Source organism: Equus quagga, chromosome 4, assembly GCF_021613505.1.
Source record: "Equus quagga isolate Etosha38 chromosome 4, UCLA_HA_Equagga_1.0, whole genome shotgun sequence".
Taxonomy (NCBI): Eukaryota; Metazoa; Chordata; class Mammalia; order Perissodactyla; family Equidae; genus Equus; species Equus quagga.
The window spans coordinates 79,700,947-79,727,937 of NC_060270.1; the positions used below are offsets into that span (position 1 = coordinate 79,700,947).

Consider the following 26,991-nt stretch of genomic DNA (forward strand, 5'->3'; position numbering starts at 1 on the left):
TTATCCTCCAGCCTGTTCCCAAGACAGACACAGATGAAAAGAAGTTAATCTTCTAACTTGCTGTTTTCTTATTTAACCTGAGGGGTGACTCAAGGATCACAAAGATTTATGAACTTGTTTTGCAGAAGAAAAAGAATGCCTTTAAGGAACTTATGATCACCAGATAACCAGGCCCCAGTTGCCATTGATGCCCGGAAGTCTGATTCCCCACCCCCTTAGCTCTATAAAGACTCCCTGCTTTCTTCTTTCATTAAGGTGGATTTGAGAGAACCTATCCTCCCACCTTCTTGTTTTGGCAAATTCGAAGAAGACTTTCTCCATCTCCAAGCACCAAGTGTCTCAGTGATTGGCTTATTGTGCATTAGGCACACAAATTTGAGGTTAAGAGGTATGGTATCAGAATGAAAGAAGAGTTTTTCAAAAAAATATTGGTCAAACCCACACTTGAGGAAAAGTGAAGAAGCAAAAGATGAAGAAACCCGGGGATGCATGATTTCTTTCTTTCTTTTTTTGGTGAAGAAGATTGGCTCTGAACTAACATCTGTTGCCAATCTTCCTCTTTTCGCTTAAGGAAGATTGTCCTTGAGCTAAAATGTGTGCCAATCTTCCTCCATTTTCTATGTGGGATGCCATTACAGCATGGCTTGATGAGCAGTGCATAGGTCTATGTCTGGGATCTGAACCCACCAACTCTGGGCCGTCAAAGTGGAGCATGCGAGTCTAACCACTGCACCACTGGGCCAGCCCTAGGTTGCAAGGTTTTTTATCCTACTTTTGTTGATGATTAAGTCAAAACTCAGAGTAAGTCACTGTTCCTTAATATGCTTGGATTTTCAATCTGTAACAATTGGAGACTGCACTATATTACTCATTTCTAGGCAATAAGTGGGAAGATGTATAAGGAATAATTTATGCGTTTCCTGGAAACAAACAATTTCACTCAATAAAAGAACAATCTCAATATTTTGAATTTCGAAACATAAAAAAGAACATAAGCATAGATTACAATATTTTAGAAGAATTTTAAGTTATAGCTCTAGTGTGGGCAGCAATGTGTTCTTATCATATTCAAAATCTTTAGTGATGTTCATTGAAGGGGAGCAGAATATGCCAACCCAAAATACGCCTCTTCGCAAAAAGACTACTTTGAGCTGATTATTTTTGAGAATCAGCAGACACAGAAGAAGCTCTGAAGATGGAGTAGAAACTACCCTTTAGTAAGGGAAGTTTAGATTTATAAAGGAAATCTCTTTTTGCTGTCACCCTATCTGTACCTGGAAGGGAGGAGTAACTCTAAATCACAAGAAACTCTTATCAATGGAGAAGACGTTGACTTAAATCTGCATAACAAACCTTGCCCTTGTTTAACATGCTGTCCCTGGTCGCCTCCCATAACTGACCTCCCCAGGCCCCAACACCTTTCTGTTGTGTTTAACTGAAGATGGTATTCCAGGCAGTGGCTTGGGCCATCTCGGGGAGTTTACTCATTTTTCCTGGATATCTCCCCTGTATACATGAGATGTACATGTTAATGAACTATTGTTTGTTTTTCTCTTGTGAATCTGTCTTTTATTATAGGGAGTCTCACCCAAGAACTCAGGAGGGTAGAGTGAAAATTATTTTTCCTCCTGTACGTTAATATTTAATCTTAAAAAGTCACAAGACATAATAAAAATGAGATAACTATAATGTGAAATGCTCAGATGTATATGTATTATTCATTCAAACAGTACCACTCCTAAGGTAAAATGTGAATAAATAAAAGATAATGACAGAATAATGTAGATTAGCAATGCTCAATATTTCAGAAGTAGATTTTCCAAATATTCTTCGTATTTTTTAATACGTGTTTTGTAAAACTGAAATCAGGTGAACAAATTTTATTAAGATTCTATTCATTTTCTCCATATGTATTGTGGGATTAGTGCCTTGGTGATTTCTTCAAAAAGAGAGCTCAACACAACACAACACAAAGAACACAATTACAGATGCTGAGGGAAAAAAAAAGAAAGAAAAGGAGAAAAAAAGTGGTCTAATTTTTGGTTATGCTCTAAGTTCTTAAAATCTATTATACTTATGAATCATTTGGATACTAGTTAAAAATTCAGACTTCAGGGGCTGGCCCAGTGGCCAAGTGGTTGAGTTCATGTGCTCCAATTCGGCAGCCGAGGGTTTCGCCTGTTTATATCCTGGGCGTGGACCTAGCAGTGCTCACCAAGCCATGCGGTGGCAGTGTTCCATATACAAAATAGAGGAAGACTGGCACAGATGTTACCTCAGGGCCAGTCTTCCTCACCAAAAAAGAAAAGAAAAGAAAAGAAAAACCAACTGTTTAACAAGTGGAAGAATTAATAACTTACATCACTAAAATTTCTAGCTGTAATGAATACAGAGAAATCAAATATAATGCATTCTTAAAGAAAAAAGTGTATGAAAAATACAAAATTATCCATGTTGTATTATAGCACTGTGAGTATGCTGACCACAAATGTAAACAAAGGGGTCTTTCAAAAGTATATGAAAACAAGGACTAAGAAACAAAGAGTAGACAGTGAACATTGTACTTTGTAAATGATTATTATCATTAATGATCATAGATTAAGTCAGCTACAGATTTTATAAAAGAGAAGACGAAGAAATCCCTTGCTTTGCATTGTAAATAATTACAGTGTTGTGCTTTGTTTCCCCTTTTATGTGACAACACTATAATTAATTGAAGACAACATCAAAATTAAGAATAAAGAATCTCCACAACATGACTAACAAAAATGTACAACTGAAATCTCACAAGGTTGTAATCTATCATAACATTAATAAAAAAAAAAAAGAATAAAGAATCTCATGTTGAAATGCAGATCAGTATATTAAAATAATATTTTTTCAGTCATAATGACACATAAAAATTGTGGTGGAAGTGAAGTAAATAAATAAGGCCATCACTTATTTGTGACAAGAGAAAAATTGCTTCTGCTTTCAAAATAAGGAATCAAATGCAAATCAATCAATAGCTTCAGAGACAAAATTGTTACAAGGTTATTAGAATGCTTTCAGTTGAACAAGTACTTGTATTAATCTGTCAATTCATGTGTTGACACATAGCAATCACTTTTGAACCATTAGAAAGAACTTGAAATCTCAATTCAATGATTATTGAAAATGTTAATTAAACAATGTCAGATTCACTACTCAGAATTAGAACTGAGACCCTTTAAGATGTGTCTTATATGTATTACAAAGGAAGTAAAAAGAAGCCTTCATGAGAAAAGTTTGTTTAAAAAAAAAGTAAGAATTAACTTACTTAAATGGTTATATAAAATGAAAAGGCAACAAGCAAAATGAAAACAAAATGCTAATCACATCTTCTATTAGTTGCCAAAATGCCACTATTGACTAAAAATGGAGTCCTAATGAGTTGGGTAGACAGCTTTCAAAGGTTAAAAAGTAAAGGATGGTCACCAAAGCCTGAGATTAGACTGGAGTATTACTTGCCAAAGTGGAAACAAGAATGTGAATCATATAAGGCTGCAAAATCAATCAGTCATTCAAAGACAAAGACATGGAATGTTACCAAAAATAAATATTGCTGTTTAGATTGGCTTAGGCAACAAAGAAAAAACCATGACTATTAAGGAATAAGAAAGAGAAAACCATCAATGTTTTTAAAAGTACTTATTACTTAAAAATTAATTTTTATAGGGCCAGCCCAGTGGGGCGGTGGTTAAGTTTGCACATATTGCTTCGGTGGCCCAGGGTTCGCCAGTTCAGATCCTGGGTGTGGACATAGCACCACTTATCAAGCCATGCTGTGGCAGGCATCCCATATATAAAGTAGAGGAAGATGGGCATGGATGCTAGCTCAGGGCCAGTCTTCCTCAGCAAAAAGAGGAGGATTGGCAGCAGATGTTAGCTCAGGGTTAATCTTCCTCAAAAAAAGAAAGAAGAAGAAGAAAAAATTAATTTTTCTATGTTTAGAGAATATTTACAGAGATGACTTTTTGATCCAAAAATCAACTACCCCATATCAAGGTAGATTTTCTTGGGTCCACATTATATAGTTTTCTTCTCTAGAGCAGAATCTGTATAGGTTGCTCCTGTATTAGTCATAGTGACAGATAATTTCGCCTACAATGAAATGTCACATGAACCCCAGGGAAGTATTATAGCAAGGTGAAATATATTTGGTTTCTGACATTTTTATTGGATAGGGATGCTCCTTGTTTTCCCAATATAATTAAATTTATTATTGGATAACTTCTCCATTCTTTCTCTTTTTTGTCTTCTACTAGAACTAATAACAGCTCCAAATTTCTTAAATGAACCCATGTACAGAATAAGCTCAAAAGTGCATAGCCCATCAATTATTACTTAATGAATTCAATTTTAATCCATAAAAAGAAATGAGATATGTCAAAATTATGATAATGGTATCATATGCTAGTCACAGTCCTCATTTATTAAATATTATCCATGTCAAAATAAAAAAATTGATTCTGGCTTTGTGGAACCAGTTGATCAGAGAAAATGTAATCTATCTGAACTTCAGAAAATTCGATGAAAACATTATCTAAGAAAATCTTCCTAAGAAATAAACTCAAATTGTGTTCAGAATCAAAATAAAAGTTACTTGCAAAGCATTAATGACTATCACAATAAACAATAAATAATAAAAGTTAATTTATATGGGGAAAATGTATATGTTAAGATCTAACCTGGGATTGATTTTATTTTACTGAAATATCGCTGACATTAAAAACAGAGAAAATGGTTCATTAAATCAATAGTTAACACTATGTCATAAACTAATAAGGTAAATAAATGGTAAAGGAAATGACAAAAAAAAATAATGAAAATGTTGGAATAAAAATCTGTAGGGGAGCAGAATTTGCCACCCTAAAATGTGTCTCTGTGGTTAGATTATTTTTAAGAACAAAAGACTCAGGAAGAAACTTTGACCTCCCCTCTAATTGCCTAAAAGATAGAAGGGCCTGTTTCAGGAAGGAGCTATCACCATAAATAACTATAGTGTAACATGAACCATGCATGGTAGACAGGCAGGAACCTAGCAAGGCCCATTTGGTCAAAGTCCTGTCCACGTCCCATTGTCTTTGCAAGGCACGGCACACACTTGTTTACCAAACACGTGCTTGTCCATCTCCACATGAATTACCTTCCTCCTCTTTAAAGTCCCAAACTACTGCCCTCAACATCCTCTTTTGTCTTTAGCTGAAGATGCTATTTATGGTGGTGGCTTTGCCCATTTTGGCAAAGTAACTCAGTTTCAAAACTCTCTCATGTATACACGTTATTAAACTTGTTTGATTTTTTCCTGTTAATCTGTCTCATGTCGATTTAATTCTTAGACCAGCCAGAAGGACCTAGAAGGGTAGAGGAAAATTTCTTCCTCTCCTACAAAAGTAATAAATGTTAGGAGTTAATGTTAGAATTAAAAAAGTAAGATAACCAATTCAACTGATGTATTAATGATATATTATGAAATTACCTAAAATATGGATTTTAAATAAAAATGTACTGAAAAGTGACAAGAATATTCAGCTGATAGTATTTGTTTATCCTTTCTAATATTATTTATTAGTAATAGCCTCAATATTAATATTAATAAAAATAAATAAAAAGTCATTTCATTTTATGTAGAAACTCGCTTAGGTCAGGGAAGAAAAAGGCCTTGGAATAGCAAAAATGAAGAATAAGAAACAGAAACATAAAACACTCTTAATAGATTTAAGTAAAGAGCCTAACTTGTCTCAGTAGTTGATAACCTTGAGTAACTGAAAACTATTAAATTATCCTTAGTGTGTAATGTTTAAAGAAGCAGGAACATACAGAAAGCATTTCCCTTCAAAATTCTTATGGTAAAAAAAGTTTGGATGCTTGGCTGTCCTAAAAACTTTGATTCTCTAGAAATACCTAATTTACCATAAGCTTTAAAAAAAAGTCAAAACAACAGGAAAATAATATCATCATTAAAAAATATATTCTAGTTTAACTTTCTAAACTAACTTTAGAGCTTGAGAGGAGAAGGAGATTAGAACTTGCAGAAAATGCCAAAAGATTGAATCATTCTATTGGAAACTTTTGGGTCACTTACAAGTAAAATTAGATAAAAGTTAAGAAAGATACATACTTCACATGACTGTGATATACAAAAGGAGGACACTAAGAATCTAGAAAAGTAGTTCTTAAACTTTTAAAAAGCAATGTAAGCCTTTCCAAGGCTTAATATCCATAATATATAAAGAACTCTCACAACTCAACAACAAAAAATCAAACAACTCGATCAAAAAATGGGCTGGAGACATGAACAGACACTTCTCCAAAGAAGATATACGGATGGCCAATAGGCACATGAAAAGATGCTCATCATCGCTGATCATCAGGGAAATGCAAATCAAAACTACACTAAGATATCACCTTACACCCATTAGAATGACAAAAATATCTAAATCTAATAGTAACAAATGTTGGAGAGGTTGTGGAGAGAATGGAACCCTCATACACTGCTGGTGGGAATGCAAACTGGTGCAGCCACTATGGAAAACAGTATGGAGATTCCTCAAAAAATTAAAAATAGAACTACCATACAATCCAGCCATTCCACTACTGGGTATCTATCCAAAGAGCTTGAAGTCAGCAATTCCAAAAGTCCCATGCACCCCAATGTTCATTGCAGCATTATTTACAATAGCCAAGACATGGAAGCAACCTAAGTGCCCATCAACAGATGAATGGATAAAGAAGTTGTGGTACATATACACAATGGAATACTACTCAGCTGCAAAACAGAACAAAATCATTCCATTTGCACTAACATGGATGGACCTTGAGTGAATTATGTTAAGTGAAATTAGCCAGTTAGAGAAGGATAATCTCTGTATGACTCCACTCATATGAGGAATTTAAAAATGTGGACAAAGAGAGCAGATTAGTGGCTACCAGGGGAAAGGTGGGGTGGGGGGTGGGCACAAAGGGTGAAGTGGTGCACCTACAACATGACTGACAAACATTAATGTACAATTGAAATCACACAAGATTGTAACCTATCAACTCAATAAAAAAAATAAAAAAAAAAGCAATGTACGCCTTTTCAAATAAAACATTACACAGAAACTCAACATTTGTGAAGCCAAAAAAGTGAGGCAGCTATAACCAAAGTAGAGTAGGGACCTCAGAGCCCCATGGCCTCAGTTTCAACCTCAGTTCTGTGAAATACAGCTCGAAAACAATGGAAGGTTACCCAGTCAATAAAATCCTCAATTTTCCTTTTTACTTTTTTTCACTCTTTATTGAGATTACGATCGTTTACAACCTTGTGAAATTTCAGTTGTATATTACTGTTTGTCAGTCGTGTTGTAGGTGTGCCACTTCACCCTTTGTGCCCACCCCCCACCCCCTCTTTCCTCTGGTAACCACTAATCTGTTCTCTTTGTCTACATGTTTAACTTTCACATGTGAGTGGAGTCATACAGAGGTTGCCTTTCTCTCTCTGGCTTATTTTACTTAACATGATACCCTCAAGGTCCATCCATGTTGTTGTGAATGGGCTCAATTTTCCTTTTTTCAGTGCTGGTTTTCTACTTAACTTCTACAAGGCCCACCTCAAAACTACCTCCTCCACAAAGCCATCTGACTAAATCAAGCTGGAATTATTGATTCCTTCCACAAAAGTGCCATAGAATTTCTATTGGAAACTTCATTTCCAACATTTCCAGTATCCTACATTTTACATACAACACACAGAGATATACACCCCCACTCTTCCTTTCCTGATTAGAAGCTTCTCAGAGGGTGGGTATGTTTCTTAATCTATATTCCTAAGAACTTAGCAAACAGAAGACCCTTGATAATATTTATTTGTTGAATACAGGAGCAAAAGGTAGGCTAATTAGTGGCTAAAGGGAAAAAAAATGGCTTTAAAATGTTCTAACGTAAAGAAATAAGACCTGGACTGAGAACAATCTCTGGCTGCTCTCTATGACAAGTCCAGAGCCCTTATGCATATTCAGAATTGTTGTTCGATTCCCAATGCAGCTGTGGCTCCTTGGGGCTTCTAAGTTCTGTGAAAACTTAAGTCCATTACTAAAAATGGAAAAGCAGATTATGGGGTGCTATTTAAACTACCCCTCCCAACTTTAAATAATTTATCTTCATTGAGGACATTCCATTTAATAAAAACTGGTAAGGCAAGAATATTTGCAACATCCTCCTTACAATATACTTGGAAGCGTTAATGTATAATAACAGTGCCTTAGGCTGAGATAATGGCCTTAGTGCTTTGTGCCTTTCAAATGCTCATGTGAATTGTATATACTATATTCCAGGAAGATGTTTGTGTCTGACTTTATCTGGGTAGAGTTTAACTCATCATTGCTGTCACCTCTGCTTTTCATTTTGAATTCTGTCCAAGACTATTGAGTGAACATTGTAATAACCCAGCTGTGCAAAACAGCAGGAGCCCTGAACAAAATTACATCAGCATCCAAAGAAATCAGGGTAAACTTCTTTAAAATTGAAAATGCAATCAGTTGCATTTGTATGTTGCCAGTGCTCAAGATAAAAAATTTCAGACTGAAGGATGACTTGAAGGACAGCAAGAATACTCTGTACTAGACATTTTGGTAAAGTTTTTTAAAAGATCTCAAAACCCCAAAACCCACTTAAAGGAATCTTTTCTCCATTACCTCCCTGCCTAGAAGAATTGGAGGTGGGTGGTAGTGGGTTGTAGACCTGATTTAAAATACTGGGGACTGGTAGACAATATGTCCCTCTTGTTTAGATGAAGAGATCTTTCTTGATGAGCTCAAATGATCAAGTCATCAACAACAAAAATTACTAAGACAAAAGAAGCTCTCTCTTATTCATTCAGAAGGCATTAACTAGAAATCTACTATTCCTGACACTGCTAGGTAGACAGACTTAACTTGAGTCCTAGGAGTTCCACCCGATGGGACAGAATCAGATATGTACAGCAGAACATAATTCAAACACTACAGTAGAAGAGAGAACACAGAGGAACCAAGAGACACCAAGGATGGTGATACAAAGGAAGCAATACTTGAAGAGGGTTTTGAATGATGATTTTGTTACATGGACTTGGGAAAGGATGAGATACAGAAGGAAAGGAATTCATCAGAAAAAAGAACAACATATATAGAGATATCAAAGCATAAAAAGTCATAGTGTTTGAGAATAGGAGAAAAGGAAAAAGGAATATCTGAGATATATTCCTCCTGTTTCTTACATAAGTAATCTCATGAGGAAAGTATTATAATTCCCTACTTTACACAAGGAAACTGAGGCTCAGAGAGATTAATTTACTTGTCCAATATGACATTGATAATAAGGGGTAGATGTCACAATAAGTAAACATATGGAAATCTCACTAGAATTTATGCTGGAGAAAAACAGAAGAGAATGGAAGAATCAGGAAGTGGCTAGCTTGTGAAGTGCTTTACTCTACAGGCAACAGGGAGAAATGCAGAATTTTATGAATATAACTCTGGCGGCAGTAAACAGTGGCTGTTTTCATTTGATTCAGCTTTGGCCTTTGGAAAACAAAGGAAAGACTTCCTAACTCATTCTATGTGGCCAGCATTAATATAACACCAAAAACATACAAAGATATTAAAAGAAAACTAGAGACCAGTACCTCTCATGAACATAGGCGCAAAAATCCTCAACAAAATATTAGCAAATCAAATCCAACAATGGAGAAGAAGAATTATACACCATAAACAAGTAGAATTTATCTGAGCTATGCAAGACTGATTCAACACTTCAATATCAACAAATGTGATCCACCATATCAAAGGACTAAAGAAGAAAAATCATATGATCATATCAATTGACACAGAAAAAACATTTGATAAAATCCAACATCCACTCATGACAAAAGCTCTCAGAAAACTAGGAACACAGGAGAATTTCCTCAATTTGATAAAGAGCATCTACAAAAAAACTTACAGCGAATATCATGCTTAATGATGAGAAACCAGATGCCTTCCCCCTAAAATCAAGAACAAGGCAAGGCTGTGTTGTCTCACCATTCCTATTCAACCTTGTACTAGAAAACCTAGAGAGTATGAAGATAAGAAAATAAAATAAAAGGTCTATAGATTGTAGACATATATACGAGACATACCACGCTTTACTGTGCTTCACAGAGACTGCGTTTTTTTACAAATTGAAGGTTTGTGGCAACCCTGCATTGAACAAGTCTATTGGCGCTACTTTTCCAACAGAATTTGCTCACGTCATGTCTCTGTATCACATTTTGGTAATTCTCACGTATTTCAAACCTTCTCATCATTGTTATATTTGTTATGGTGATCTGTGATGGGTGATCTTTAATGTCAGTATTGTCATTGTTTTGGGGTGCCACAAACCGCATATAAGATGGCAAACTTAATTGATAAACGTTGTGTGTGTTCTGACTGCTCCACCAACTGGCCGTTTCCCTGTCTCTCTCTCTCTCCTTGGGCTCCCTATTCCCTGAGACACAACAATATTGAAATTAGGCCAATTAATAACCCTGCAATGGCCCCTAAGTGTTCAACTGAAAGGAAGAGTCACACGTCTCTCTTTAAATCAAAAGCTAGAAATGATTAAGCTTAGAGAGGAAGGCATGTCAAAAGCCGAGATAGGCCGAAAACTAGGCCTCTTGTGCCAATCACTTAGTCAAGTCATGAATACAAAGGAAAAGTTCTTGAAGGAAATTAAAAGTTCACTCAAGTGAACACAAGAATACTAAGAAAGCAAACAGCCCTATTGCTGATATGGAGAAAGTTTAAGTGGTCTAGATAAAAGATCAAACCAGCCACAATATTCCCTTAAGCCAAAACCTAATCCAGAGCAAAATCCTAATTCTCTTAAATTCTGTGAAGGCTGAGAGAGGTGAGGAAGCTGCAGAAGAAAAGTTTGACGCTAGTAGAGGTTGGTTCATGTGTTTTAAGGAAAGAAATCATTTCTATAACATAAAAGTGCAAGGTGAACCAGCAAGTTATCCAGAAGATCTAGCTAAGATAATTAGTGAAAGTGGCTACACTAAATAACAGATTTTCAATGTAGACAAACCAGCCTTATATTGGAAGAAGACCTCACCTAGGAGTTCATAACTAGGGAGAAGTCAATGCCTGGCTTCAAAGCTTCAAAGGACAGGCAGATTCTCTTGTTAGGGGCTAATGCAGCTGGTGACTTTAAGTTGAAGCCAGTGCTCATCCGTCATTCTGAAAATCCTAGGAACCTGAACAATTATGCTACATCTACTCTGCCTGTGCTCTATAAGTGGAACAACAAAGCCTGGGTGACAGTACATCTGTTTACAGTATGGTTTACTGAATATTTTAAGCCCGCTGTTCAGAACTTCTGCTCATAAAAGGAGATTCCTTTGAAAATATTACCACTCACTAATAATGGACCTGGTCACCCAAGAGCTCTGATGGAGAAGTACAACGAGATGAATGTTGTTTTCATGACTGGTCACATAACATCCATTCTGCAGCCCATGGATCAGGGAGTAGTTTCAACTTTCAAGTCTTATTATTCAAGCAATACATTTTGTAAGGCCATAGCTGCCATAGATAGTGATTCCTCTGAAGGATCTAGGCAAAGTCAATTGAAAACCTTCTGGAAAGGATTCACCATTCTAGACTCCATTAAGAACATTCATGATTCATGGGAACAGGTCAAAATATCAACATTAACAAGAGTTTGGAAAACATTGATTCCAACCCACATGGATGACTTTGAGGGGTTCAAGACTTCAGTGGAGGAAGTAACCACAGATGTGGCAGAAATAGCAAGAGAATTAGAAGTAGAGCCTGAACATGTGACTGAATTGCTCCAATCTCATGATAAAACTTTAATGGATGAAGAATTGCTTCTTATGGATGAATAAAGAAAGTGGTTTCTTAAGATGGAATCCACTCCTGATGCTATGAAGACTGTTGAAATGACAACAAAGGATTTAGAATATTACATAATCTTAGTTGATAAAGCAGCAGCAGGGTCTGAGAGGAATGACTCCAATTTTGAAAGAAGTTCTACTGTGGGTAAAATGCTATCAAACAGCATTGTACACTTCAGAGAAACCACTTGTGAAAGGAAGAGTCAATAGATGTGGCAAATCGCATCATTGTCTTATTTTAAGAAATTGCCACAGTCACCCTAACCTTCAGCAATCACTACCTTGATCAGGCAGCAGCCATCAACATCAAGGCAAGACCCTCTACCAGCAAAAAAGATAATGATTTGCTGAAGGCTCAGGTGATGGTTAGCATTTTTTAGTAATAAAGTATTCTTTTTATCTTCTTCTTCTCCCCAAAGCCCCCCAGTACATAGTTGTATATTCTAGTTGAAGGTCCTCTGGCTCTGCTATGTGGGACGCCACCTCAGCATGACTTGATGAGCGGTGCTAGGTTCGTGCCCAGCATCCTAACCAGCAAAACCCTGGGCTGCCGAAGCGGAGTGCACGAACTTAACCACTCAGCCATAGGGCTGGCCCCTAAAGCATTCTTTAATTAAGATATGTACATAGTTATTTTAGACATAATGCTACTGCACACTTAACAGACTACAGTATGATATAAACATAACTTTTATATATACTGGGAAACCAAAAGATATGTGTGACTCACTCTATTGTGATACTAACTTTATTGTGGTGGTCTGGAACTTCAGCAAAAAACAGTTAGAAGTAATAAACAACTTCAGTAAAGTGGCAGGATACAAAATCAGTGTATAAAAATCTATTCCATTTCTATATACTAATAACAAACTATCAGAAAGAGAAATAAAGAAAACAATCCTATTTACAACTGCATCAAAAAGAATAAAATACTTAGGAGTAAATTTAACCAAGGAGGTGAAATACCTGTACACTGAAAACTCTAAGACATTGATGAAAGAAACTGAATAAGACACAAATAAATGGAAAGATATTCTGTGCTCACACATTGGAAGAATTAATATTGTTAAAATGTCCATACTACCCAAAGCAATCTATAGATTCAATGCAACACCTATCAAAATTCCAATGGCATTTTCCAGAGAAAGAGAACAAACAACCCTAAAATTTGTATGTAACTAGAAAAGACCCTAAATAGCCAAAGCAATGTGCAGAAAGAAAATCAAAGCTGGAGGCATCACACTTCTTGATTTCAAATTATATTACAAAGCTAAAGTAATCAAGAGAGTATTGTATTGATATAAAAAACAGACACATTGATCAATAGAATAGAATAGAGAGCCCAGAGATAAACCCATGCATATATGGTCAATTAATTTAAGACAAAGGCACCAAGAATAGACAATGGAGAAAGGAAATCTCTTCAATAAATGATGTTGGGAAAACTGGACAGCCACATGCAAAAGAATACTATCTTACACCATACACAAAAATTAACTCAAAATGGATTAAAGACTTGAAGGTAAGACCTAAAACCATACAACTCCTAGAAGAAAACATAGGTGGTAAGCTCCCTGACATAGGTCTTGGCAATGATTTTTTAGATGTGACACCAAAAGCAAAGAGAACAAACGTAAAACTATAGTTTTCCATAGTGGCTGCACCAGCTTGCAAACTGGAGCAGCCACTATGGAAAACAGTAGGAGATTTCCCAAAAAACTAAAAATAGAAATACCATATGATCCACCTATCCCACTACTGGGTATTTATCCAAAGAACATGAAATCAACAATTCAAAGAGATTTATGCACCCCTATGTTCATCGCAGCGTTATTCACAATAGCCAAGACATGGAAGTAACCCAAGTGCCCATCCACGGATGAATGGGTAAAGAAGATGTGGTATATACAGTGGAATACTATTCAGCCACCAAAAAAAGACAAAATTGTGCCCATTTGCAACAACGTGGATGGACCTTGAGGCTATTATGTTAAACAAAATAAGCCAGACAGAGAAAGATAAACACTGTATGATTTCACTCATATGAGGAAGATAAAAAAACACATGCATAAGGAGAACAGATTAGTGGTTACCAGAGGAGAAGGGGGTGGGGGGAGGGCGAAAGTGGTAAAGGGGCACATATGTATGGTAACGGGTAGAAATTAGACTACTGGTGGTGAACACAATGCAGTCTATACAGAAACTGATATATAATAATGTACACCTGAAATTTACACAATGTTATAAGCCAATATGACCACAATAAAATAATTAAAAAAAAAAACTTTGAGAGGAAAAAAGTAAAAGTAAACAAGCAGCACTACGTGAAACTAAAAAACTTCTGCACAGCAAATATATCATCAACAAAATGAAAAGGCAACTTATGGAATGGGAGAAAATATTTGCAGTCATATATCTGATAAGGGGTTAATATCCAAAATATATAAAGAACTCATACAACTCAATAGCAAAATAATAATCTGAGTAAAAAAAATGGGCCAAGGAACTAAATAAACATTTTTCCAAAGAAGACATACAGATGGCCAACATGTACATGAAAAGATGCTCAATATCACTAATCATCAGAGAAATGCAAATCAAAACCACAATGTGATATCATCTCCTATGTGTTAGAATGGCTATTATCAAAAAGACAAGAAATAACAAGTGTTGGTGAGGATGTGGAGAAAAGGGAACCATTGTACACTGTTGGTGGGGATGAAAATTGGTGCAGCCACTATGGAAAACAGTATGGTGGTTCTTCAAAGAATTAAAAATAGAACTACCGTATGACCCAGCAATTCCACTTCTGGGTATTTATCTAAAGAAAACAAAAACACTAACTTGAAAAGATATACACCGCCACATTCCCAGCACCACTGTTTACAATAGGCAAGACATGGAAACAACCAAAGTGTCCATCAATGGATGACTAGATAAAGAAAATGTGGTATATATACAATGTATTATTATTCAGCCATAAAGAAGAAGGAAATCTTGCCATTTGTGACAAAACGGATGGACACTGAGGGCATATGTTAAGTGAAATAAGTCAGACAGAGAAAGACAAGTACTGTGTGATCTCATTTATACATGGAATCAAAAAAGAAAAGGAAAGAAAAAAAGTATTTTGCTGAGACAAGCAGCAAAACTGAGCTCAAAGATATACAGAACAGATTGGTGTTGCCAGAGGCAGGAGGTTGGGGGGTGGGTGAAATGGATAAAGGAAGTCAAAAGGTACAATTTCCAGTTATAAAATAAATAAGTCATGCGGGTGTAAGGTACAGCATGGTGACTATAGATAATACTGTGTTGAATATTTGAAAGTTGCTAAGAGAGTAGATCTTTTCTTCTTTTTTTCTGCTTTTTTCTCCACAAATCCCCCCAGTATATAGTTGTATATTTTATTTAGTTGTGAGTCCTTCTAGTTGTGGCATGTGGGGGCGCCGCCTCAACATAGCCTGATGAGCGGTGCCATGTCCATGCCCAGGATCCGAACCAGTGAAACCCTGGGCCGCCGAAGTGGAGTGGGTGAACTTAACCACTCAGCCACGGGGCCGGCCCCAAAGAGTAGATCTTAAAAGTTCTCATCACAAGAAAAATTTAGCAACTGTATGGTGATGGATGCTAACTAGACTTATTGTGGTGATCATCTCACAATATATACAAATATTGCATTATTATGTTGTACACCTGAAACTAATATAATAATGTTATATTCCAATTACACCTCAGTAAAAAGAGAAAAAAGAAAATTTCTGATGAAAAAGATCACAGACATTCTAAATAAATGGAGAGATTCTGTATTCATGGACCAAAGACTCACATTGTTAAGGTTTCTTCCCAACTTGATCTGTAGATCTATAGATTCTTCTCAACTTGATCTATAAAATCAATGCAATCCCAATAAAAATTCCCCTGCAAGCTATTTTGTAGAGATTAAGAAACTGATTCTAAAATTTATATGAAAAGGCAAAGGACCTAGAATAGCCAACACAGTACTGTGGTGGTGAACAAAGCTGGACAACTCACACTACCCAATTTCAAGAATTATTATCAGACTACAGTAATCAAGACAGTGTGGCATTGGTGAAGAATAGGCACAGATCAATGGAACAATAGAGAGAGACCATACAAGTAAAGTCAACTAATCTCTGACAAAGAAGCAAAGATAACTCAGTGGAGAAAGGAGAGTCTTTTCAACAAATGGTGCTGGAACAACAGGACACAGCTATGCAAAAAAGAAGAATCTAGACACAAACTTCATACCTTTCACAAATATTAACTCAAAATGTATCACAGATCTAAGTGTAATGCAAAACTATGAAACCCCTAGAGTATAACATAGGAGAAAATCTAGGTGACTTTGGGTTTGGCAATGAGATACAAGACCAAAAAGATAATCAATGAAAGAAAAAATCGATAAGTTGGACTTCATTAAAGTTAAAAACTTCTGCTCTGTGAAAGTCACTTTTGAAAGAATGAAAAGACAAGCCACAGACTGGGAGAAAATATTTGCAAAACATATGTCTGATAAAGGACTGGTACCTAAAACATACAAACAACTCTTAAAACTCATCAACAACAAAAAATAACAATCCAATTTAAAAATGACCAAAAGAATTGAACAGAGACCTCACCAAAGAAGATGTACAGATGGTAAATAAACATATGAAAGGATGCTCAACAGCATATGTCATTAGAGAATTGCAAATTAAAACAACAATAAGATACCACTATACTCAGTAGAATGGCTAAAAAAAATTCTCTATTTGACAATACCAACTGCTGGTGAGGATGCAGGGCAAGAGGAACTCTCATTCATTGCTAGTGGGAATGCAAAATGGTACAGCCACTTTGGAAGACACTGTGACAGTTTCTGACAAAAATGAACATAGTGTTATCATATACTATGGGTTGAACTATCTCTGCCCCACCAAAAGATATACTGAAGTCCTAACTCCCTAGTACTTCAGGATGTGACCTTATTTGAATATAGGGTCATTGCAGATATAATTAGTTAAGACAATGTCATATTGGAGTAGGATAAGCCCTTAACCCAATCTGACTGAAATCCCTATATGAGAAGAGACACAGACAGACACACAGAGAGAATGCCCTGTGAAGATGGAGGCAGGGATTGAAGTGATGCTTCTGTAAGTCCAGAAACACCAAGGATTGCTAGCCATCATCTAAGCTAGGACATAGGAATCGAATAGATTCTGTCTCAGAGCTGTCAGAGGGAACCAAGCTTCTTGACCACTTGATTTCAGATGTGCCTTCAGAACTGTGAGAGGATACATTCCCGTTGTTTTAAGTCACTGAGTTTGCTGTACTTTCTTACGGCAGCCCTAGGAAAATAACATACCATACAATCCAGCAATTGCACTCCTAGATAACTACCCAATTGATTATATCCACGCAAAAACCCACATGTGAATGTTTATAGCAGCTTTATTCGTAATTGTCAAAAACTGGAAGCAACTAAGATGTCCCATCACCTTGGTGAATGGAAAAACAAACTGTGGTACATCCATATAAAGGAATATTATTCAGTGATAATAAGAAAGAGCTATCAAGCCACAAAAAGACACAAATGAATCTTAAATGCATATGGCTAAGCAAAAAAAGCCAGTCTGAAAAAGCTATACATTGGATGCTTCCAATTATATGACATTCTGGAAAAGGCAGAACGATAGACTTATTAAACATATCCGTGGTTGTTGGGGGTGTTGGCCTGGGGGGAATTAAATAAATGCAGCACAAGGGATTGTTTAGGGCAGTAGAACTATTCTGTATGATACTGTAATGGTGAATACAAGACATTAGCATTTGTAAAAATCCATAGAACTTTATACTACAAAGAGTAAACTTTAATGTGCACAAATATTTAAAAAATAATTTAGGAAGTCAAGGGATCCCATGATGGAATGCAGAATGTGATAAAAGAATTAAAATGTATTATAAATGTATAAAACAACCTTACTGAAGAGAGGAGAGGAATGAGGTGTGGATCTAAGTAATTCTGGAAATGAGTGGAATCTGTAAGAATAAAGGCAAAAGGAACTGTACATAAGCACTGTACTCTAGTTGATACTTTACTTTCCCATGGAGGTACAGGTTAACAATACTGAAACCATCATATATATATACTGGAAATGAACAATTAAGTGAATGGCAGAGGGTGGGAGCCAGGATTCTCACTGTTGGAGCGGGAAGTTACAGATAAGCAGGAGGAGGAGCTAGAAGGATCCATGTGGTAATGGATTAGAGTTGGAGACACCAGTAGGAACTCAACTTTAGCTTAAGTACAGATATAAGTGGTTACATAGATAAATATTTACAAATACATGTGTATATACACACACACATAGGTAAGTAGACACACATATATCTCCTTGCTCTGTCACCTTAGAGGATCTACAAGAAATGACACCCCAGTAAAAATGAACACACCTAGCACCTAGATGCTGGTTCTAATATCATTCTTCAAGAAAAAGAACCAGGGTTTCTTGCAGAAATGGCTCATTATAGGACTGCGGTAGGAAATACACAAGATGAGCCTAGAGCATCTTGTAGTGCCAGAAAGTAAGGAAGTGCTCAAAAACAAAACAAAATCCTAGGGGCTGGCCCTATGGCTTAGTGGTTAAGTTGAGGACTCTGCTTCAGCAGTCTGGGATTTGCCAGTTCGGATCCTGGGCGTGGACTTACACACTGCTCATCAAGCTATGCTGTGGTGGCATCTCACATAGAAGAGCTAGAATGACTTACAACTGGGATCTACAACTATGTATTGGGGCTTTGGGGAACAAAAAAAAAAAAAGAGGAAGACTGGCAACAGATGTTAGCGCAGGGCCAATATTCCTCACCAAAAAAAACAGCATACCTCAAAAAAAAACAAACAAACCCCAAACCCCAAACCAAACAGCACACACTGAAGTGGGTATGTCAAAGGGACACATGAATGAATTGAAAGAGCTCCCAATGGCCAAAGTTGAAACAATATGAGCAACAAAATAAATAAAGTAGCATTAGATGATAACCCAAAGTAAAAAATGAATTTCCATTGGGGCCAGCCCCGTGGTGCAGGGGTTAAGTTCGTTCACTTCGCTTTAGTGGCTGGGGGTTCACCAGTTCGGATCCAGGGCATGGACCTACGCACCACTTAACAAGCCATGCTGTGGCAGGCATCCCACATATAAAGTAGAGGAAGATGGGCACAGATGTTAGCTCAGAGCCAAGCTTCCTCAGCAAAAAGAGGAGGATTGGCAACAGATGTTAGCTCAGGGCTAATCTTCCTCAAAAAAGAAAAAAACCTAATATCCACTGATAAAAATACATGATAAAGGTTGCTGACTTGTGAATGAATTCCAAATAACTTATAAATTTACTCTGTCTTTAAGGAAGTGGAGCATAACTCTGTATTTCTTAAGTATGGGCTGTAGATAGTTACTTTCTTTAAAAAAAAATACAGTATGGAAAGGGAGAAAAAAATACTAACCTTACAGTGGAAAAATCTGACAAACACTTTGTCAAGCCAAGTGATCAAGGTTAACATCAACAGTGATAATTCATATTGATAGTATGTACCCTTCATATGACATGATGACAATTGCACTTCACCTCTCTCGTCTTCCTCTCTAAAACACATTATCCCAGTCTGATCATGAACAGAACATCAGACAAATCCCAATTAAGGGCCATTCTACAAAATACTGAACCAATAATTCTCAAAACTGTAAACATCTTCAAAAACAAGGAAAGTTGGAGAAACTGTCACAACTAAGAGAAGCCTAAATAGACATGACTACTAAATGTAACGTGCATCCTGGATGGGATCTGGAAAAGAAAAAGGACATTAGGGAAAAACTGAGCAAATCTAAATAAAGTATGGTCTTCGGTTAACAACAATAACAATATATGAATATTGGTTCATAAATTGAGACACACATACTGTACTAATCTAAGATATTAATAATGGGAGACTGGGTATGGGGTATAGGAGAACTCTCTGTGCTATCTTCACAGTAATTCTATAAATCTAAAACTGTTCTAAAATAAAAAATTTATTTTATAAAAAGGACATTCAAAAAAATAATAAAGCTGGCCTTAGAAATAAGGAAAGGAAGGAAGTAGGCAAATGATACTGATTTAAATGATTACAGATAGTCTGATCAGCCTAAAATTTCAATGCCATCATTCAGTTCATTCATTTGAGCACTGTGTCTTGCAGACTCTTCTGTACTCAAGAATCCTGTTTCAAAATACAGAGAAAGTCTGGTATCTGGAGACTTTGTAGAGAAGCGTAATTGATAGAGAGACTTGGGAGCTGGATTACTTCAGGTCAAATATCAGCTCCTAATATGTTCTAGCTGAATGTTCTTGGGCAATTTGCTTACGATCTCTGTGACTCCTTGTTCTCAGCTGTAACATGAGTATAATAATAATAATAATAACAACAACAATAGTAATGACCCCATAATGAAATAAATTAATACATGTAAAGCACCAGAACAGGACCTGGCACCTATGTGGTAATTAAGAGTTAACTATTTAGTCAATCCATTCACTCAACAAAAATGGACCAACAACAAAGTGCTACAAATCAGAAACAGTAAGAGCTCAAAGGAGAAAGTGTTAAATTCAACTTGGGTCTGGTAAAGGAAAACGAGAATTTGTAGAAGCAAATGGAATAAAAATTGCCATCTCTGCTCACTCTGTCAAACTGGGGTGGGCTTATACAAAAGGAAAACTAAAATTTTTCACATCTACTTTAATTTCTTAGTCCTCAAATCTATAAAGTTAATGGTGGCAGAGTCTATACTGCGATATCAATTTTAGGGTCTTCTGAGCAAAAATAACCTTCCAAAGGGGTTCTTCCTGTTTCCAGACAACTACACATTTCTGCCTGCAGAAATACTTCTACCAGCACTGAACAGGTCCCACAGCCTCTCCCCTCCAAACTGCCCTTTGAGAAGCACCTGGAGGAAAAGAAAAGCATCCAGAACGATGACTATAGGACCTCTGTTCCAAACATGCATCTATGAACATGTCACAGAACAGGCATCAAGTAAGCCAAGCCAAGTAGCTCAGCCTTGACAAACGGTTTCCTTTTCTTTTAAAAAAGGAAGGAAAGCAATACTTTATTTGGTATATATTTGGTTCCCCCCACCCAAATGTTTCTCAAGTGACAGGAAGGAAACCTAAGGAACTTTGCGTGTGTGTTTGTATTTGGGGAGGGGAGCGCTAAGGTAGAGTAGTAACAAAAAATGTTACATAAGAGGAAAGCCGGAATTTTCTGACTTTCATAATAGATATTATAGACAAGAGAAGGCAGAATTCATGTACTGACAAAGTTTTGTTCATTATGACACAACATTAGGCTATTTATATAAATCCAAGATGTTAATTCCATTTTCTTAAGTAAAAGCTAACATTATAAAATTTCCTAAATAGGAAGTTTCTGCACAGAATAATAGCCTTTAAATACTTGACAAATAAAGCAGGAAGTATGTAGGTTTAATATTTTTCTTCATGTATATCCAATTAAATTACCTGGTTTGTGTTAATGTAAAACTATTGTTCACGTTTAAAATCTTTTTATGAATAAACATTTTCAATACTTTTCAAATGAACAATAGAACAAGGCCACAGTGGTTCAAAAGTAATTATTAAAAAACAATTAAGATAACAGTGCAACAGCCTGACTATAGACTACGGATTGAATTCCATTATTTATGGAATACAAATTCACAAGAGTTTCTATATATTCACTACATAGTTCTTGAAGCAACATTTAATTGCATTAAAACAAGAGGGGGGAAAAGAAAGTTATTAAAATAGTTTAAGCTAGGTTGGTAAAGTTAATTTTATTAAAAGTTGCAGCTTTGTTGGTTATCTGAAGTATAGTTTTATAATTGAAATACACAATGATCACACAATTAGACAGAATTAAACAGAACTTAAATCACCATTCCAATTTAAAGCTAATGACTGCCTTATATACAGTATATAGATTATATAATTCCACAAAGATTGAATACATTAGAAAAAGATAATAGTGGAAAATACTAGAAGAAGGGGGAGTGATACCAGTGAAGGAAGTCATTTGTCTCTAAAGGGAAAGATCACAGAAGACAGCTAAATTACACAATACTCCAAGCAGGTACTCAAGTGTCTAAAAAAAACACAGGTTCAATAACAGAGATGTAAAATTGCTCTCAAGGCTTTTAGCTGTTTGAGGAGTCAAATATTCATCATATCAAAATATATTTTTTAACTTAAAAATCAAAAGGTGGCTGACCTCAAAATTATAAACTGCATTTTCTTCTCTGACTTCATTACCATTGCGTGATAAGAGCAAGAGAAGGACAACAGTATTAGGAAATAGAATAAAGATCAAATCAGAGTTCATATAATTTACATATATACAAGCACTTTCTACTTCAAGACTTTTAATTTACTAACTTCCATCCACACTAGCTCAATAGGATTCCATAGACATGGCATTTCAATTCTACCACTGTGACAGAGGATATTTGTGGTTGTAAGCTGTGATCTTAGACTTGTATGTCATACTCTTTATTTCTGTAGCCTGTTTTTTCGTACTCATGTGTAAAGTTGAGGATTTTTTTCTTAATCAACATTATTGATAGGATTTAACTTAATAAACCCTGTGAAGTTGAATAGGTGTAAAAGAATGAGAGTCTTTAAAATGCTAGTGAAAAGAGAGAAGTAATTATGATGGACACAAAAGTGGAGCATATTTTTTAAGTACTGAGGAAATATTAAATGGTTCTTTTAAATTTATAAAATTTAACAATAAGAGTGGTTTTGAAAGAAGATTGCAAATCACTCAACATGTGACTAGTGCCATGTAATTTTAAATAATAAGAGGTAGGAAAAGTGATTAGTATAATGAAAAACTCTTGCTAGCTAAGGGTCCATCATGAACTCTGCATAATCCTTAAGTCTACTGTTAACTGAGGAGAAGACAGGAGTTTGCTGGAGAATATAAGTTAAGAAGAGCTAAGGTGCTGATCAAGTGTTTATTTCAATCCATGAATGACTCCATAGATTTAAGGCCTACTCAAATGTCTACGACATCAAAGTAAAGAACATGGTAGCAATGACAAGCCATAGCTAAGACTTTCCCCATGAATTGCTTGTGGAGATTATCAAGATGGTGTCACCTTTTACAATATATTTTCTGTGGACACAAAACTGTTCTGTTTAAAAAAATTATTAATACACACACATATCCATAAATATATCACTCATATATTTTATACACATGCCTCATTTTGTGGTTTTGAAGGATGAATCCTATTTGGTGAAAATATATTCAGGAACTGAAAACATAAGCCTCTTTCAGTCACTTTGGACTCTCAAATCTATTAATTTATAAAGAGCCTTTTGGAATTCATCCTGTTCCAAACTAGAAATTTCTGTTAATTGTTTCCCAAATGTCTATGTGCTGTCTCTTCAATTACAGTGTTGAAGTTCTTCACAGGCAATGACTGTGTTTCTAACTATAACATCAAGTCTAAACTAATGCCTATAGAATGAAGAGTTCCAACTAAAAACTGAGGTAATCATAAACCAGCATGAACCAAGAAACTTTCTATCAACCTTCTGCATAGCACTCATGTTCATGTTATACTCTTACTCATTTTTTTCCTATAGAAGAGACTGGAGATAAGCCATTGGTGAGTCTACATGTAACTAAAACTAAAAGACAGTTAATTAGGAGAATCGTTTATGGTTCTACTTATATTTTTTAAAAATTCAGTATTTGTTTTCTTCATTTCTAATATATTTTTATTTTTTCTAACTTTTCTTTTTCTTTTTTTTTTGAGGAAGATTAGTCCTGAGCTAACTACTGCCAATCCTCCTCTTTTTGCTGAGGAAGACTGGCCCTGAACTAACATCCATGACCATCTTCCTCTACTTTATATGTGGGATGCCTACCACAGCATGGCTTTTGCCAAGCGGTGCCATGTCCGCACCTGGGATCCGAACTGGTGAACCCCAGGCCGCTGAGAAACGGAACGTGTGAACTTAACCGCTGCGCCACCGGGCCAGCCCCTCTAATATATTTTTAAATGTATATGTTTTGCTGTTATTTTTAAAGGCATCAAGAAAACAGCAACATATTTCTCAAACTGATATTAAAAATTAGAACCTTATTGATTTACATACATTCTAAGAATACATGAAAAGAGTATCATAGTTCATACAAGAACTTCATTTCAGTGAGAAAACATGAATGTGAATACATACAAGTCCAGGCCACTTAAACACATCGAATTGTTTACAGATAATATTAACATTATGTTAACATTTTAACATTTTGTTTCATACTAGTACAAAACAATTAACAATAAACTTTAGAGCAAAATCTTAAAAAAGTTTAGCTTCACTTGGGGTGGCATTTCAAAGTACATTCATGGTTTCTAGGCCAACAATATAGAATTTTGGATCACTGATGTTAACATTGACACGTTCTAAGTGCACATTTTGCATGTGTATATGTGCTCACACACACACACACACACTCATTCTCATTCTTATTCTCGCCACACCCCTCCCTGCTTTCCCCTCCCTCCCCTTCTCCTTCTCTCCACATATAGACATACAGTCACATGGAAAGACAGAGAGTACATGGTAAATTGTAGACACTAAAAATTAGTTGTGGAATTTAATAAAAGACATAAAAATCATGAAAACACTTACTTCATCAGCCACCATACACCTGGAAAAAATAAAAATAAAACCAAATTAATCTCTTATTTATCAAAGTCAACCATTTTAAACACTCTGATTAAGTAGCTTGTCACAAAAATAGTTTGCAAATGTTAAAGTACAAAACTAGAGAGAGGTGTTTATAACTGTGCATGAGAACATGGGCCAGTGCTGATTTTATAAGACTCTCCAGCTGCCAATGGCATATGGCTATGTGGGAGTGTTAGAGTTTAAGATGTGCTGTTCCCCACTGCCCACCTATGGAGATAGCTACCATGACCCTTCAAAAATATGAGCAAAATGGCAAGTGATTGTACCAATGACTTTACCAATAAACCTTAAACTTGGTCTTCCCTACAGATTAGAAGAATGCTGTATTAACGGGCAAGAAAATAAATGTCAACCACACATTAGTATGTTATATATATAATTATATATGCTATATTATATATGCTAAGCCTATTTTCAAGCTGAATTTTGGTTTCTACTATTATTTTTCTAAATTTTCTCTTCTCTGTCCTTTCTTATTAACCCATAAAAGTAAACTCTATCCACTGAAAATTGAGGATAGTGGATACAAACTGAGGTCCTAAGTAGAAGAAAAAGCAAAGAGCAAAAGGAAAGAATAGCAGGTATGGTTGGGATCACAAGTGGGCCCTCAGAGACAGTGAGTACAGCATAAGAGGAAAAACCAATCTTTTAATTGAGGGGATTTCCAGGCAACCCCCAAAATACTGAAATATTATAAAAATTGGAAAGGAATAAAGTTCCCACTTCTATTTTTTTTCTTCCTTTATTCCCCATGGTCTTGACGTAATACAATTTTATGAGGTGTCTTTTAACACCAATTAAGAATTTGGTAATAAATATATTATCAAGGAATAAGTTACAGGTAAAGTGGAATTTTGTGCTTAAGAAGAAAAAAGACGTCAGGCTAACCAATAAGCATTTTTATGGAAAAATAAAATACAAATACTTTAGCTAAAATTTAAAACACATGCAAGAGTAAAAAGTTTACGTTTTTTTTCCTTTGCAAACAAGCCTAAAAAAGTAGAAAACTAAAAAGCAATACTTTGAAAAACATGATTTATTGCCAGGAAGATTCATGTGTATATCTACTTTTTCATTTCAAAATCCAACTCAAATTTGGTAAAGACGTCATTCGCTTCAAGTGTACATTATTTATTGAGTGTCTACTATGTACCTACTACTGTTCTAAGTGCTAGGGATATGAGAGAGAATTAAAAAGTCCTTCCTTCATCGAAAGTAACTAGAAGAAGACAATAAACAAACATGATTCAAGTGGTGATAAGTGCTATTAAAAAAAACAAAAGAAGGTAAGGTGGAATAGGAACGCAGGGGAGGATCTATTTTATAGAGTGGTCAGGAACAGTCTTTGTGATAAGGCAATTTGAATAGATTTGAGCAAGACACCAATTTTTTTTTTTTTTAAGGATGACTAGCCCTGAGCTAACTACTGCCAATTCTTCTCTTTTTGCTGAGGAAGCCTGGCCCTGAGCTAACATCCATGCTCATCTTCCTCTACTTTATATGTGGGATGCCTACCACAGCACGGTGTGCCAAGTCCACATCTGGGATCCGAACCGCCAAAGCCTGGGCCGCCAAAGCAGAACGTGTGCACCTAACGGCTGAGCCATGGGGCCGGCCCCCGAAAGACACAAATTTATGAGGAAAGGAATCTCGAGAAAACCTTGAGGAAGAGTATACTCAACAAAGTGATCAGCAAGTGCAAGGCACCTGAGATAAGATAGCTATGATGTAGTTAAGGAAGAGCAAGGACGCTAGTGTGACTAAAGCACAGTGAGTCATGGAAAACAGAATTATACAGTTGAAACACAGCTGGGGTCCTGATTGTGGAAAGCCTTATAAGCAATGGCAAGGAGTCTGGATTTTCTTAGAATCTTTTTGAGGGAAGCAACATTTTACTTTTTAAAAAGATTGCTCTGGGGCTGGCCCTGTGGCCGAGTGGTTAAAGCCCCTAGCGCTCTATTTGGTGGCCCAGGCTCGGGGGTTCAGGTCCCAGTGCAGACCTACTCCACTCATCAGCCATGTTGTGGAGGTGTCCCACATACAAGATAGAGGAAGATTGGCACACATGTTAGCTCAGGGCTAATCTTCCTCAAGCGAAAAAAAATAGAGGAGGACTGGCAATGGATGTTAGCTCAGGGTGAATCTTACTCATACACACACAAAATATATATTTAAAAAAAAAAGATTGCTCTGGCTTATAGAGAACAAACTGTAAAGGGCAACAGCAGAAGCATGGAGAGCAGTCAGGAGGCACCTGCTGAGAGAGAGAGAAACAT

At 36.1% G+C, this 26,991-nt stretch overlaps 1 protein-coding gene across 1 annotated transcript in view; it reads right to left on the bottom strand.

The window, feature by feature from the left end:
- ZRANB3 (zinc finger RANBP2-type containing 3) overlaps positions 1-26,991 on the bottom strand; it is a 215,719-nt gene that overhangs the window by 109,480 nt on the left and 79,248 nt on the right. The window contains exon 3 of the mRNA XM_046657892.1: positions 24,656-24,674. Within this exon, the coding sequence (XP_046513848.1) occupies positions 24,656-24,674 (19 nt within the window). The remainder of the gene's footprint in view (positions 1-24,655; positions 24,675-26,991) is intronic.